This window comes from Macrobrachium rosenbergii, chromosome 7 (assembly GCF_040412425.1).
Source record: "Macrobrachium rosenbergii isolate ZJJX-2024 chromosome 7, ASM4041242v1, whole genome shotgun sequence".
NCBI classification, from domain to species: Eukaryota; Metazoa; Arthropoda; class Malacostraca; order Decapoda; family Palaemonidae; genus Macrobrachium; species Macrobrachium rosenbergii.
The window spans coordinates 34,488,933-34,504,739 of record NC_089747.1 but is presented as its reverse complement, the minus strand read 5'-3'; the positions used below and the strand labels follow the sequence as shown (position 1 = coordinate 34,504,739).

The 15,807-nt window shown below is 41.3% G+C and overlaps 1 protein-coding gene across 3 annotated transcripts in view; it reads right to left on the bottom strand.

Annotated features, from left to right (window-relative positions):
• Positions 1-15,807, bottom strand: part of LOC136840295 (pseudouridine-5'-phosphatase-like) — a 232,969-nt gene extending 217,162 nt beyond the window's left edge. For 2 of the 3 annotated variants that reach the window (XM_067106982.1, XM_067106980.1), the window contains exon 1: positions 15,499-15,730. In XM_067106982.1, coding sequence (XP_066963083.1) covers positions 15,499-15,571 — 73 coding nt within the window. In that variant the 5' untranslated portion in view covers positions 15,572-15,730. Of the gene's footprint in view, positions 1-15,498 lie in introns of all 3 variants that reach the window. The other variant, XM_067106979.1, reaches the window with a different exon arrangement.

The window sequence follows — 15,807 nt, the reverse complement described above, 5'->3', positions numbered from 1 at the left end:
GTAAAGGCTGAAGACAAAGAAGAAGAAGAAGAATTATAATTATATTCAGCGACTCAAACAATCTTCTAGCTCTAATTGGGAAAGGTGGTGGAAGGTTATTTATAAATAAATCTCTTAATTCAAGTAATTTTTTTGTTGGAGAATCACTTGTCTTAATTCTTAGAGCACTTTTCATTGTTACTAGCTCTCTATGGAGAGACAGAGGTAGTTCACCGCATTGAACTTGTAAAGATGATTTTGGTGATGATCAAAAGGCTCCTGAACATATTCTAAGGCCTTCATTGTGAACAGGGTCTAACATTTTCAGCGCTGTGTCAGATGCCGAGCCATATACTTCGCTTCCATAATCAATGATAGACAGAACCGTTGCTTTATACAGTGCAATAAGGGTATGTCTATTGGCTCCCCAAGTAGTGTTCGATAGTTTTCTAATTAGATTTAATGCTCTCTTACATTTTGATTTTATTTATGTTAAGTGGTCTTTCCGGTTCATGCGAGTATTGAATACTAATCCCAAAAATTTTGCAGCTTGGCCAATTGGTATACTATGGTTTCTGATTTTTAAATCTATTTATTTTTTCCCACTTTTTATTTTTATAAAACATGATTGCTTGAGTTTTATCTATGGAAAATTTAAAGCCTACAGATGAGGCCCATTTATCTATTTTACTATGCTTTTATTAATGATTCATTCTGCATGTTTTATTCGAGATGCTGAATAATATATGGCAAAATCATTCATATACAGGTTCCTTTTAATGCCAATAGGTAAGTTATTACTGATATCATTAATTGCTTAGGTAGGTTATTACTGACTCATTAATTGCTAAAGTAAACTGTGTGCCACTAAGAATGCTTCCCTGTGGAACACCCCTTTCAAGTGGAAATGGTCAACACAGAACATCATCAATTCTCACCTGAAAACTGCAATTTATCAAAAATTCTATATTTTTCTTTGTGGGGAAGTGTTCATCTAAATTTTTATCACTTCATACATAGCTAAAGTTTCTCCTATTATAATACTTATTTCTTTTGGATCACGTGTTCTTTTCCCATCTTTTAATACAGCATGTCTAGGTGGTTTAACATGGGTGCCATTTATTTTCCTGAATTTTCCCATATTTTTTATGGGAGTATTATTAGAGAGATATGTATTTCCTCCATGAAATGATATTTCCTTGAATTACTTCCTTTTTAAATTTTGTAGATAGTATTCTGTTGTATCGAGGTTTTAAAGTATCAATTTCTAGTAACAATATAGTAATTTTTTGTAATGTTCCTTCTAATATTGGTAATGTTTTATTTATTTTACTGAACTTTCCATTCAAATTATCTAATCGTCTCCCTGTCGAGTGTTTTATACTGTATTCATAAATTCTGTTAGCTGATCGGACCACCATGGAACTTTGTGTTTTGTTGGATGGGGTTTTGAGTTTGGTATTGCTTTATCAGCAACATTTTTAATGGAATCAACAAGAAATTTATTAGTGTCATTATGGACTTTTAAATACTCAAATGGTGGGACATTTCTAGTAAGGAATTCATATCACTTCCAATCTGCTTTATAAATGCTATAGTGAGGGACATGTTTTGCAGGGTTATTGTGTAATAAGAAAATTAATAATATTGGGAAATGATCACTGGTGTGCAAGTCATCAACTGTACTCCAGTCTAATCTGTCAACTATACTTGCTGTACATAGAGTTAAGTCTACTGAGGAAAATGTTCCATGTGTTTTTGAAAAATGTGCGCTAATTTCGTCATCATTTATACAGCACATGTCGTTTGAATCCACAAACTCTTCTATTTTACTCCCTGTTCTATTCGAGTTTGTACAATTACAGTCCCATACAGTATTGGGTTGTGTGCATTAAAATCACCTTGGCATTGCTAAGTAATTCTTTAAGTTTGTCAGTGTCATAATTTTTATCAGGTTGGTTGTATAAATTATAAATTATATATCGTTTTTTATTCAGATTTTAATACTTGATATTTGCAAGTCAGTGATGTTTACAGGTACTTTGTCATAAACTACTTTGTTATGTACATATATGCCTACAACTGAATTCCTTCTTCCTCTCGTGATGCTGATGCTAAGGTATATTTACCCATTGTTGATATTGTTTTGTTGACATGTAAACATAATACATGTATCATTGGTTCACATTCTGGTCTGTAGACCATTTGCATGCCACTGTGTAATACAGCTACTGAAAATATTTTGTTATAGCGGTCGAGTTTTGCTTTCTTTTTTTTTTTTGTATTATCAACTTGAATATTTTCTAATAATTTACTCATGACATTCATTTATTTTTCTTTATAATATACCAAGTGCTCAATGCACATGCAACCTTCTTCAAGGGTACTCAAATCTGTGGTTTCTTTTTTTCTATATTTCATAAAATTTCTTATAATGTTTTTTAAACCATCTTTTCTTATGTTTTTGTTATTATTACACAATTCTACAAAACAATCATTACACACACGTTTTCATGTGCATTCCTCGTTTCATTTGCTCTTGTACAAATTATTGGTGATGGAGTAATCTCTCCTCCCTTGACATATTCATTCTTATCTTCAACTTCAGTGTTTGGATGTCTGTATCCATAGGTTTTATTATTATTTTAGGAGATAAAGGTATATTCTTGGCTTGTTTTTGTTCTTTTTTCACATCCTTTGTCTTTGGTTTAACTGTTGTTGCTCTAATAATAGTTGGTTTTTTTGTTTTCGGTGGTGTTCTCTCTAAAGGTCTCTTTTCATCTTTAATTTCCAGTCCTTCACAACTTTCCTCCGTTACTTCTGCAGTAGTATCTTCTTGTGCTCCTATTTGCATTAACATTTCAAATGAATTTGATAAAATGTTATCCATAGCCTTTGTGCCCATTTCTTGATTCTTTACCATAGTTTTTTTCTGTAAAGCATTAATTTCTCGAGATTTATTTAGCTGCGTTTTATTACTTCTATCTGTATGTGTTTGTTTCATTACTGGCTTTTGTTATCGAAGAATACGTAAGTTTCTTGGCAGGATCTTGAATTCTTCTCACTTTCAATTCTAATTTAGCCTGTTTTATATACATCTCTGTTCTTTCTTGTAACATTTTAAATTCCGTATTGTACATGTATAATACATGCATTCTTTGGATCTTGCATGATGATTCTGCCCACAGTTTATACACTTTGGTTCATTGCACTTCCATTGCATGGTAGGTTCAGTAGATCCACAATAAGTGCATACCGGTTCATTTCTACAATTTTTCTTTGTGTGCCCATACTTACTGCAATTTTGACATTGCAGTGGCTTTGGGACACAGGGTCTTAACTCTCTGTTTTGGCCTAAAATTTTTATTTTTTTGAGGTAGATCTTCACCCTCAAATTTTATATTTGCTGTTTTTAGTATTTGTTTATAGCTTTTTTTTTACTTGGTACAACATACACCTCACAATCCTGGACCTTGGGGTATCTCTTTTTGAGAGAGTCTAATAGCATTTTCTTTTCGATTAGTTCATTGTCTTTTCAGGAAGTACAATGGTACCCTGAATGCTGTTCATAGTATCGTGTTTTTCCACTTTTACATTAATGTTATCTATATTTTTCAAAGACAAATAGTCTTTGGACTGACTTTTTGTTGTGGCTTCTATAAACCAAGTCTTCTTTATTTGTCTGAATGACATTTCTGCCATTGGATGCCGACTTAATAGATAATTTTCTAATTTTAAGGCTGAAATATTTTGGTCAGCTTTCATGGTTAGGAATCTTGACCAACTTCCACTTCCAAAGAGGAGTCAAAGTGAGTCAAGGTTGGGTCAAGACGATATTTACTTCTTTAGGGTTTTTTCTGCACTGGAGCATAGCCCTCCAGATGTTTCTTGGATTTTTCCAAACAAAGGTTGACAGAGGAGATTCCAGCGGTCGTCAACTGTGCTGAGACTGTACCATCAAAGGGACCAGGAGTATTTAAATCCTTATGGTCACTATTTATAAAGATTGGAGAAAAAAAAAATTTGAAAACCTTAAAAAGATATCACCAGCCTTTCATGGAGTTTATTCTTCCACCAATGGCACAAGTGAGAACTGAGTCCCAAATGGCCGCTCCCTGCCCTACCCCACAGGGGATGGCACAACATGATTAGAGTGGCTCAAGTGTAAGCCAAACCCGCTTGCTAGGACTGAGAGTATTACAAGAATACAATCATCCCCACCCTAATCATGTTATGGGCAAACCGGATAGAATGGCATGAGTCCTATCCCCAGAACCAGACCCCCTGGGAATCCATGGTCCAGCCGTAAAGAATATTTCTGCCTTTGAGCTATCAATCTGAAATATTTCTGCCTTTGAGCTACCAATCTGATAACTCTCAGGTCCAAATATTATCGGGCAGTTGATGGTCCTACCACATTTCCCACTATTTAGCTTCGGATATAAACCCAATCCCAGCTATGATATCATTTCCTATTTAACAGGTCCAATAAATTTTAGCAAAAGTGGAAAATTCCACAAAAATTAATCTAAACAAATATATAATCATATATGAGACTCCTTGACTCAAACACGGGAACAAATTCCTGAGGTTCAAGAGCCCTCTCACCATGTCAAGGTGGTCCCATATTGAGGGAGCGAGGAGAGCAGAGTTGTTCACCCGAGCACCCCCTTCCAGCGAGCGGGGCCGATCACGTGAATGCGATCAGGGGATGGTCGGAGTCGAGTGCTCAGAAGCTGCCTGACGTGAACTTGCACCGTCCTCTCGACATGCTCCTGTCTTCTTCAAGGCCGAAACCTCAAGAAGAAGAATGTACAGGGGACCTCCTCTCTGCATCTCTGCGTGCTCAAATCCTCGGATGTGAAACACCGGGTTCGGAACCTGACCGAGCACGCAGTGGTGCTGGCAGGAAGTGCCGAAACACCTGCATGTTTCAGCACTTTCTCTTACCCTGTGCCTAAACCAGACCGGGGACTTGCCAGTGCTGGTTTTGGGTGCCCAAGATTCCACGGAATCCCGAGCACTTGGTGCGACTCAGCTTGGCCAAGCACCTGATACTCCTGAATCTCGTACAGAACAATCAATGGGAGCAGTCTCCTCTCGAGCGTCTGAAGAAACTTGGGAAGACACAGGCACAGTACCAGTCTTAGAAGCGGACTTCTTCGGACCGGTATCGGGAGCGCGGGCCTGGGAGACCCGCTCATCCGAGGCTCCTGAGGTGCGAGACCCCAGTGGGATACGCGAACCGGATCTTGAGCCCGAGGGCCGGGAAGTGCCAGCAAGAGATCCCTCTGCCTCCCTCCACAGACCCTCTGCCTTCCCTGTGGAGGGAGGCAGGCCCTTAGAAGTCCCAGGCTGGGACTTCTTAGACGGGAGAGGCAGCCTTCTTCTTCGGCTGACAAGCCTTGGAAGTAGAAGGGGAGGAGGTAGCAGACGACAAAGTCGAAGATGAAGCTGAAAAAGATGACAACACTTTACGGGACCTCTTCTTCTATCTCCTCTTCGACATCATTTCAGGGTGGTGGTAAGGTCCCCCATCCAAGAGGGAGCAGCAGGAGCGGCCCAGGTGACAGGAGCATCAAGAATAGTAGGAGTGGCAACAGGAGCAACCAGGGCAACTGGGGCAGGAGGCACAGCAGGAACAGGAGCAGTCGGGACCACAGGTAGAAACGGAGGCAGAGACACTGCATACTGGGGTGTCAGAGCATGTACAGCCATCTAGTCCACCACCACCGGAGTCACTTGAGTCAAGAAGTGGGTGGAAATCATCACAAGCACTTTGGCAAAGGCTGTCATGGTCACTGTGGTCGTTATTGAGGTTGCAGCAGCGTGTTACCTCAGAAACCTCGTCAGGTGGGTTAGGAGACCCTGCACAGAGGGAGTCCCTGAGAGCCCCAAGGAGAGCCAAGCTGCCTGGAGATCGGTTGCCTCGTGATGCTCGGCCACCAAACCTGGAGAAGCAAAAGTCGGGTGAGTGGTGGGAGACTCCTCCCACTCCAAGGGAAAAGTTTCCCCCCTCAGAGCGAGTGGAGGCCCCATAACCTCCCCCACCCCGATCTTCACCTGATGAAGCGAGTGAAGAGGACAAAGGAGAGATTTATCTTGAAGGAGAGACAGCTAGAAGGGGAAGCTTACCGGGAGAGAGAAACAAAGAGGAAGGGTTAGCTACCAAGAGAGTTGCCAGAGGCGTACGTATAACCTTCTGACGATGTCTTGGCAGCCTTCCTCCAATACTATTTCCTCCCGGTAAATTTCACCCACTGCACAGGCAACCAAGAGCAACACTTGGCACAATTTGAAGTAGGACTACAGTCATGCCCCCTGCAAGTGGTACAGAGAGCATGAGGGTCAACATCAATTGGAGAGCGAAAGCGGGTACAACGCTTGTCGCCAACCCCAAGACGCAAGTGCTGGGGGTTGAGGCCTTCTGCACAGAATAAGATGACTCGTGGGTCTGCATAGTAATAAACAATATCAAACACACACAAATATCCAACACAATCAAAATATGAAAGATCCCACCGTGAAAACACAACATAACAGCGACCAGGCAGAGAGCTACCAACATACATCTGCATCAGATGACGGCCGAAAGCAAATTGGAATGTTTACATCTGGGCAAGCGGGACTCCCGCCTACCGGACAGTAGTTAACTGCCTACCACCTTGTTCGAAAGTTTAACTGCCGTTTCCAGCTTCGCTGCAAGTAATTCCTGATGTAAAGGACCGAGGGTTTGTATATCGTGTGGGAACTAAAAAATTGAAACATAAATCTAGCTCCTTTATTTACCTTTTCTCTCATATACACTTTTGCCATAATCCAACTCTCCACTTAAGTCTTCATTGCTTCCAAGGCATTCTCTTCTTTTTGCCCTGTACTGTATCTACACTTGTGTAAGCAAAGCTGATTCTAAGAACACATCCAAAAGTGGAATACATACAATTTTTACTCAAGTTTAACATCTCCAAGAGTTTTATTAACCTTAAAACTCATTAAATCAATTCTTTTTAATTAAAAAAAAAAAACATTTTCTCTCAGCCATTAGCATTTTGGATGCCCAAACAGCATAATTTTACAAAGTCCTTATCAATTGCCCTTTTGACTACATACTCCATATTTGGCTGTAGCTTTTTATAGTCCCCTTCCTGACAGGAAGCAGGTTATACTGTACGTCTTATTCAGGGGCCATGTATTTACCTATTCTTTAGAAACACTCTTATAAGTAAGATAGTTCTGCTATCTCATTTCCTTAAACTACTGTATTTCAATCATAGTTCCCTAAGGAAAGTATCCTCCTCCCTCTCCAGCAGTTCTTTAACACTTACCATATCCCACATTTACTTTCTGGATATCTGTAATCTGCAGATTCCTTTATTCTCTCCCAAGATATGGAATTCAATAATAACGTTAATTATGGGTGTGTGCAACTAACAGCAACAGCAGCAATAGCAAAAAAAAAAATGATCTCCCAGTACATTTCAAAGCATTAAAAAAATAACTGCAAGGATGACAAAAAATATACCTGGCAAACTACGAGCCTCTGTCATAACTTGCTTATAGCCAGACTTGACTTTTGCCAAATACTCGTCAACATTTAAAGGCAAGGAAAGAGTTTCAATATTATACTGAGCATCCTCCTCTGCTGTAAACCCCATGCATTCAATGTGCATTTCTGTTGTGTACGTTTTTCCATATTCAGATGCCACTTGTTCAGCAACTTTCCGGTAAAGAGTTTCTGTATCTGTCTCAATAATTGGAGGAAGAATAATCAATTAAGTGACAACTAATACATTCTAAAAAAAGATCATTTCAAATACACATGCAAGCATCACATTAGAGACCTTGACAAACAATTTTTCTCGGGTCATAGTTCCTGTGCAAAATCTTACTCAACATAAAAGTTGCCAATTAGTGTTAAACTTTTCTTTATTTCCAATGTCATACATGTCGACAAGTTTGCGAATTCACAGTTGACATAATCTTCCCTATGGTCAAATGAAAATGACCCCTTTTTTGCAATGGTATAATTCGCAATTTGTGTGACTTGAACTTACTTTTTTTTTACACTGCCTAGCTCAAAGCACAGTGTATTTAGGTTAGTGGTGCCACCCGTGGCAGCACGACTAACATGCTACTTGAAATGGTTATAGTTGTACAGTATCTACCTCTACAACATACAACAGTAGACTTTAACAAGTTCAACAGTTATAACAAAATTTTCAAAATAGGAATAGGAATTTCAAAAAGTTTTCTTTGAATTTTGAAGTTTTAGGCTATGTTTGAACTATCTGTACATTGGGAAATGATTTACATGCTTAGAAAAAATAATCTAAGCCTAAGAAGTAAGCTCATTTACGAAAGGATTCACTTTGAGATATTACCTGTTCTTTGAATAAAAGATGGTGATGATTTAAATTGTACTGAGAAGATAGCTATTATTAATCTAAATATTTATTAGCATTAACGCTAAGGCCTCTGCAACACTTTTTTAGGTGACTAAGAATGTTATTTTCTTGAAACTCCTTCTGCTTGCTTTTGGTGTAAAACTGATTCACTCATAATCTAACTTGAAGTGCAAGAACGTGTAGTTAACTTCATAAGCTTTCTGGCCAGAAATGGTAAGTATAGAAACCTGAAAGCTAATTGTAATGTATTGTTAGAAAGTAAAGAAAACCAAATGCCCAGGCCTAGGAACAAAATCTTGGTGTCAACAAAAATGTAATTGCATATGAAATATTTACTAGTAAACCATTATTTTTGAAGTGGTTAAGAGACATAACATTAAAATATGACAAATTTTTAAAGTAATTTGTATTTTTCCTAACTATGCAAACCTGAAGTTTACATAAGGAATATACTTCAGTGCAGCTGGAAATGGCCGTTTAACTTTTAAACAAGGTGGTTAGGTATAACTACCGTCCGACTGGTAAGAGTCCCACCCACCCAACCAGATGGTAAGCATTTACTTTGCCTTTCGGCCCAGGTGTCAGAATGAGGTGGACATTTAAACTGTAAAGACCTCAGGTTTGTATAGTTAGGAAAAATGCAAATTACTTTGAAAATTTGTCATTTGTTCCTACACAATATACAAACCACCTGTCTTTACATAAGGAAGACTTACTTCCTTGGTGGGAGGAATCAGAGTGTCTTCCTTGGTGGGAGGAATCAGTCTTCCTTGGTGGGAGGAATCTGAGTAAGTCTCTGAACTGACTGGTAGTTCACCACACCTGGGTCTTCTTCCTGATCAAGTAGAACAAGGAAGCGGACAGTGCCTCTGACATGCTGAACAGATATGGAAACTTCATGTTCAACTGTCAGGCTTCTGGCCCTTTTCGAATAAATGGGTGTGAAAGCAACACCATTCAAAAAGGGACTAGGTTGAATCTAAGTGATGGAGACAATAAAGCAATGTATAACCAACAGGTTTGGATTATTGTCAGGCCCTCTCTCTTCTTGCTAGAGAGAGGACAGGACTTGCTTCTACACATCTATATTACACAGATAATAGAATGGCTACTCAATTGTACAACTTACCTGCATCAATGCCAATTTCAGCATGTGACGCTCACTAACCTACCATCTGCCCACAGGGGGAGAAAGGTTGAGGAAAGAGAAAGGGAGGAAGGCCAGTCACTCGCACATGTACCAACTCTTCTGCAACCAAACACATTAGGCAAGATGCTACCTGTCCTCTCAGAGGAGCCAAGTAAGCTACATAATTTGTTGAGCAGCCACCACAGGACCCATGGAAAAAGTGTCCAAGGAATTGTGGGCAACGTCTCGAAGGTAGAAGGAAGAAGGTGGTCTGGTGCGACCACATCCCCGCCTTCAGCACCTGAGGAACCGACATATTCTTCCTGAATGCGAAGGACAGACCAATGCCCGACTTCGTGAGCTCTCACTCGGAATGTACTGGTGTTCTCCTCACCAGATGCAGAGTATGCCTGTTTGCTCCTCACGAAGCCAGAAGAGGCAGTGTTCTTAGACACCACTTTCTTGGTCGAGTCAGTCCTAACAAAGAGTCGTCATCACTCAGGCCAGAGATGTTAAGTCCTCTTGAGGTAGTACTGCAGCACTCTAAGAGGACAAAGTAGCATCTTGTATGGATCATCAGCAACAAAGTCCTCTAGGGAGGGGATCGTAAAGGACTTGAATCTGGAGTCAGGGACCAACAGATTCTAAGTCTTCACTAAGAAATCCGGTGTGGTATTTTTTTTTTTATCGAATGGGTTTGGTTTAAGGGAAACTTTATTTTTGTATTTTAAGAAACAAAAATAGTAAGGTGATATTTTGTTTTGCTTTTGTGTCTGTTTTTGTTATTGAGTTTTTTAGTTTTTTTTTAGTTGAATGTATACAATAAATATTTTTATTTTGGCTGCAAGAATTTCAGCATCAAGAAAAAAAAGAAACAACTTCTCCCCTTTTTAGACAGCCTTTGTGGAAGTTTTTTTTTTTGAGACCTTGTGTGATTTTTTTTTTATGGGTGCCAGGGTGAGCATTAGAATACCATAAATTCAAAGACACTGCACTTAAAACTGATGTGTGGAGCTATAGAATCAGGGAGGCAACTTTTTTTTTTTTTTTTTTTTTTGTGCAGCGCAAGTGTGGTAATATGGATCTTTTTGCATTTGAACTAAGAGCCCCTCAGATAAAGGGCAAGGTGTGAATGGACTATTGGTCTAATATTGATGCTGCTGTATTTGTGCACTGGAGAAAATAGTATGTGCCTTTGATGGACAGTGCCTTGATTATAAACCCATGTAACTGTGGGATTTGTGATTAAAAATGGTATTCTGTTGCCTTGGTAAATAAGTATATAATTGGTAGAAGGAAGAAACTCTGAAGTAGAGGAGGACTGCTAATGAGTTGAATGCTACTGACAGGGTCTACACTCTGAGCTCTACTCTCTACACTCTGAGCTCTCCTTTCGGCTCTAATAGCCACCTTTTTGGCACCCAATGTGGGGCCCTTTGATAGTAAAGTAAGGGTGGGTTGCAAAATTGAAGATGGCAGAGGGAGCAGATTTGGAAGGTGTTGGGTCAGGTGAAGGGGAGCAGGGTGGATGGCTGCAGAGGTTGCCTGCAGGATAGGCTGACGCCAGGCATGATGATTGGTTACAGCCTGCAGGATAAGTTAGAGGAAGCCCAGGCAAGGGAAAGTAGATTGGTTACAAGAATGGAGGTGATAGATGAGAAAGCCCAGGTAAGGGAAAGTAGATTGGTTACAAGAATGGAGGTGATAGATGAGAAAGCCCAGGTAAGGGAAAGTAGATTGGTTACAAGAATGGAGGTGACAGATGAGTCTCTTCCTTGAGATCATTAAAATGATGGATCAATCTAATGATCTCCACAAAGTGCCTCTGCAATTTGGGGGTGTCTAAGTCCTGGGGCATGGGACCCTTGGGTTCCTCCAGGTCTCAGTCCTCTCGAGTTGCTCCTTCTGCAGGAGAGGGACACTCACCAGAGCCACCTGGCAATCTCCTGACCGCTCCAGCATATGGTCTGCCAGATCCAAGGACCGACCCATGAACATAAGCCTCCTTGGACAGGCTGAGATGGGAATGAGAGTGGTCCCAGGCCAGAACACTGAACCTGTCCAGAACCTGGCTCCAGGAAATCCCTGAGGAGGTGGAGGGGACAGGTGAGAGACTGCGAGCACCCTTGCCCAGCCTATAGCAGGTTTGCAAGGCTGTGGGTGGTCGTTAACCTTTGGTGGCAACACTCGCATGGGTCAGGGAGAGGTCCTGCTCACATGAATGAGGGCGAGGGGTATCCCTTGAGCGTGCTCCAGTTTTCTTAGCTGCTGGGGCTTCTACAGGCAAAGACTCAACATAAGGGCCTCCTCTTGCCTGGCTTGGGTGACCAGGATGGTCCACTATAAAGAGACCCCTGAGTCGCTCTCTTTGAAGAGTGGGAGGCAGGGTGAGGGAGCACCTGCTTGGTCTTTTCTCCCCTTCTCTTGCTAGACTGTACTGGCAGCTAGGTCTGGGTCCATAGACGGACTGGGTAGGGGTTCTTCTGAGGCCGGCATTGGTACACCAAGGGTCTGGAGAACCCTGGGTAGTAGTTGCATCCATGCGCTCAGCAATGAGTGCAGTGGTACTCATGGCACCACTAGCAAGAGACTCATCAGCCCTCTCTGCAGCAGAGGGCTGACCACTGGAAGCTCTGAGACTTCCCACGGGGAGGCAATGCAACCTTCTCCTTTTGCTTGCTAGCTTTGGAAGAAGAAGGGGGGGGGAGGCGACAGCACACAAAGACAACTCCTTTCTCCTCTTCTTGCCGAGTGCAGCCAAGGTCAACAGCATGTGGAGGAGGAAATCTCCCAAGGACGATGATCACGACAGCACCTGGGGGCACATCACAGATGCCACATGCAGGGTCACCAGAGAAGTAGGAGCAGTCCTAGAGCCAGCAGAAGCCATGACCACTAGTCATAACAACAATGGTTGAAGCAGTTACTGGAAGGCCCTTCATAACCTCCAAATGCTCAATCCAAGAAGAGACACTTGGCTCCCCCGAGATGCCTCCACAGCACCTGGAATCAAAGTTGGGTTAGGGGAGAGTTCTTCCCCATGCCCCAAGAACTGGGATGATTGTATCCTTCTGTCCTGGGAGCTTCCTACTGAAGCTACAGGAGCTGGCAAAGGGGGTAACTACTCTCTTGGGAGAGGCAACAACAGACGGAAATTTAGCAAGAGGGAAAATAGTACTACCAAAGAGAACCTTTGGTGTCACCGGTGGAGTATTATACTCCGATGACTGGGGAGCCCTCCTTCTCTCTCTTGTTTTTCCTGGCAAACTTCACCCACTCTTCAGATGGCCAGACACAACACTCTGAACATGGACTACCTTGATTGCACTCATACTTTAGGCATGAGGCACATAGTATGTGGGTCTATTTCTACTGAAGAGAGGAGCCTATTACATAGCCTGTCCTTCCCTGGACAGCACCTTAACACCCAAGGCTTCCTCCCAGGTGTCATAGACTGAAGTGATTGAGGGGTTTGCTTATGGAAAACAACTCAAAAACAACAACAATATATTTCAAGGAAAAGCAAGAAAAGTATAAAGATTGAAGGCAAACGGCAAGTCGGGCAGAGAGCGCAGAGACATCTTCACATAATGGTGGCCAAAAGCAAAGCGGAGTGCAGGCCAACAGGTGGGCGGCCTTCCCCTACCCGTCAGTAGTTAACCCCCTTGTCTGAAAATTACATGGCTGTTCCAGCTCCCATTCGCAAACAAAATCCTATGTAAACAATAAAAGTTTGTGTTCGTGTAGGAACAAACCATAATCTTAATAAAATGAATCCAAAACTTTCCAAACTCTTACGCAAAAGGACTCCATACATACTGCTTATCCCTTAATAAATCTAATAATACAGTATTACATACAAGATTTCAAGCTAACCTACAGTTGTTCTTGACTGTCAATCTTCCTCACCAGTCCTGTCTCATAACCACTCCCTCACAATGACAACTTTCTATGGACATTTGTAATGAAGTGGCAGTCTAATTAATCCTCTATCCTTATTTAATAACATCTCAGCACCCACAAGAGTCAGCTATGCTACTTCAGATAAACCAGCAGTTGCTGACCTTATAAAGTCAACATAATCATTCAACCACATAATTCCTATGTCAATTTACAATAAAATACAGTACATGTCGCCTCTCAAAGTCTTTCTGTGGTTTCACTAGGCCTCAGAAAAGATTGGTTCATATTTAAGTAATTCAGTGTTTTTAACGTTGGCAGAATAAACTCCTCAATGAGAATGACAAAATAACTACGTATACTACACTCTTATACAGCTAAGGAACCAAGAAGTGTATAAATTTTCAGTTACGTAAAGAAATTTGTATTTGTGTAAAAACAAGTCATGCCTGTGGTTCTAAGGGATCTTGTTAAGTTCCCATATAAGCTCGGGCCAAAGCCCTGTAAGTTATTTCTGCCTACAGTATAATGAACTCTGCACTGGAAAATACTGCTTTCTTTTGTGAAAAATAATTTACAACTTTAACACTACTTAAAACCAGTGAAATAATGCTTCCAAAATTAATGTTTCAATTTTACAAATTCAGTAAGTAGAATGAGGAAATTCTGATACTCAAAAAATAGATGGAGCATGTCTAACCCAAAACAATAATCTAGGTCTGGTCATCGATTTAACCTGTACTCTCATGAACCATTGCTCAGCTGGTAGTTTAAGGACCCATTTCCCTGAACTTTATTCTCTCAAAATATTGCTTGCCCTCAGGAACACATTACCAAACCAGGCTCAAACACTTTCCTTCACAAGATGAAAACAGTTATACACCAGAAGAAAGCAGATGGCCACAAAATGGACTGAGTTCAACTCCTCTAGATATAAAAACACTGACAGTAAGTTTATATTCAGGTTTGGTCAACATGCTACATTAATTGTTCTAACATTATTGCTTGATGAACGTCATAAAAGCTCCAAAATACACGTAAGAGAAAGAAAAAAAAAGTTTGTGCTGCTCAGTAGCAATGGAAGTCCCATTAATTCAAGTGTGACGATGGCCATATAAAGACCAAAAAAAACCCTCTGATTAGTCCATCCTGCCTGGGTGTCAAAAAACTATAAGCTTCAGAAAACTTGTGGGGTCTATGTCAACGAGGTTGGGTGAAGTCATTGACAAGAGGGGATCAAGTCAGGTTAGGGTTAGGGCTTCAAGCCCCCAAGGGAAGGACCTGGCACCCTAAGTTAGGTTAGGAAAAAAGTAATGATGCTCTAGGTTATCTTAGTGGAGTGTCAGGGGCAGGGCCTCCCTCTTCAGGTTTAGAACCTGGCACCCTAGGTTAGGTTTGGTTAGTGTAAATACGGAACACATCCCTGAGGTCCAACTGACCTTGCAAAATTGTCCTCTCTCATTTGGCCAAAGTGTTTCATTACTGATACTAATTAGGCTAAGGACATGGACCACGTACCTCTTCGACTACTTAGCTTGTGGTTTGTGCATGTTAGACCATTCATATTGGCTAAATCCACTCAATTGTTTTATTCCTATCTCCACGGAAATTCCCAGTTTACTACTGGGGTGACGGGGTCCCCCATATCCCATTAACTGTTAAACAGGCCTAGGCCCTATGGCCTGGGCAAAACAGGGGGTGAGCAAACGCAAAACCGGGAGGCCTACACCCACAATAACCATCACAAAAAACATAACTCGAGAAGTGGTAAAATTATACGGTTCACGTAGCCGAGACCTATTTGGTGGGGCGTTACAGTAGCCTAGGCTATCATTAGCTCGTAGGCTAGAATAGGATAGCCTATGAACCTAAGCCTCTTTAGCTCGTAGGTACCACAGGCTAGCCTAGTCCTAAGAAAAGCAAAAGGGTCCTCTCGGACGAACTCGTGACAACCGCCACTTCACCTCCACAAATGTAAAACAGTCTCTACCCAAAATCAGGAAATGAGCTTGGCCCATGCCCCAAACTCTAACAGGGCAGGCCAAATCAGATTGCTATTTTACGTAAACCGAAGAGATACATTACCCAAGAGAAGGCCGTCCAAATCAAATATGACATGAGTTACAGGATGGAATTTGGAAGTGTCTACAGTCGACATAGTGTTGACAGTACTGTCTGTTCCCGGTATATTATATAACGCAAAACTTTGTCACAAAACGACGAATTTTTAATTTCAACTCGGTTGCTCCTGCGAGAGCCCAGCAGTGTGGCACCAATCTTCAGAGAAGAAGTCTGTTACTGCCACGGACATACGTAGAGGAGGAACCGGGGGTCGCTTCGCCAGCCGACTGAGAATACGTCGACTAGTCCGCCATCTTTAAGAGTATCAAAAGC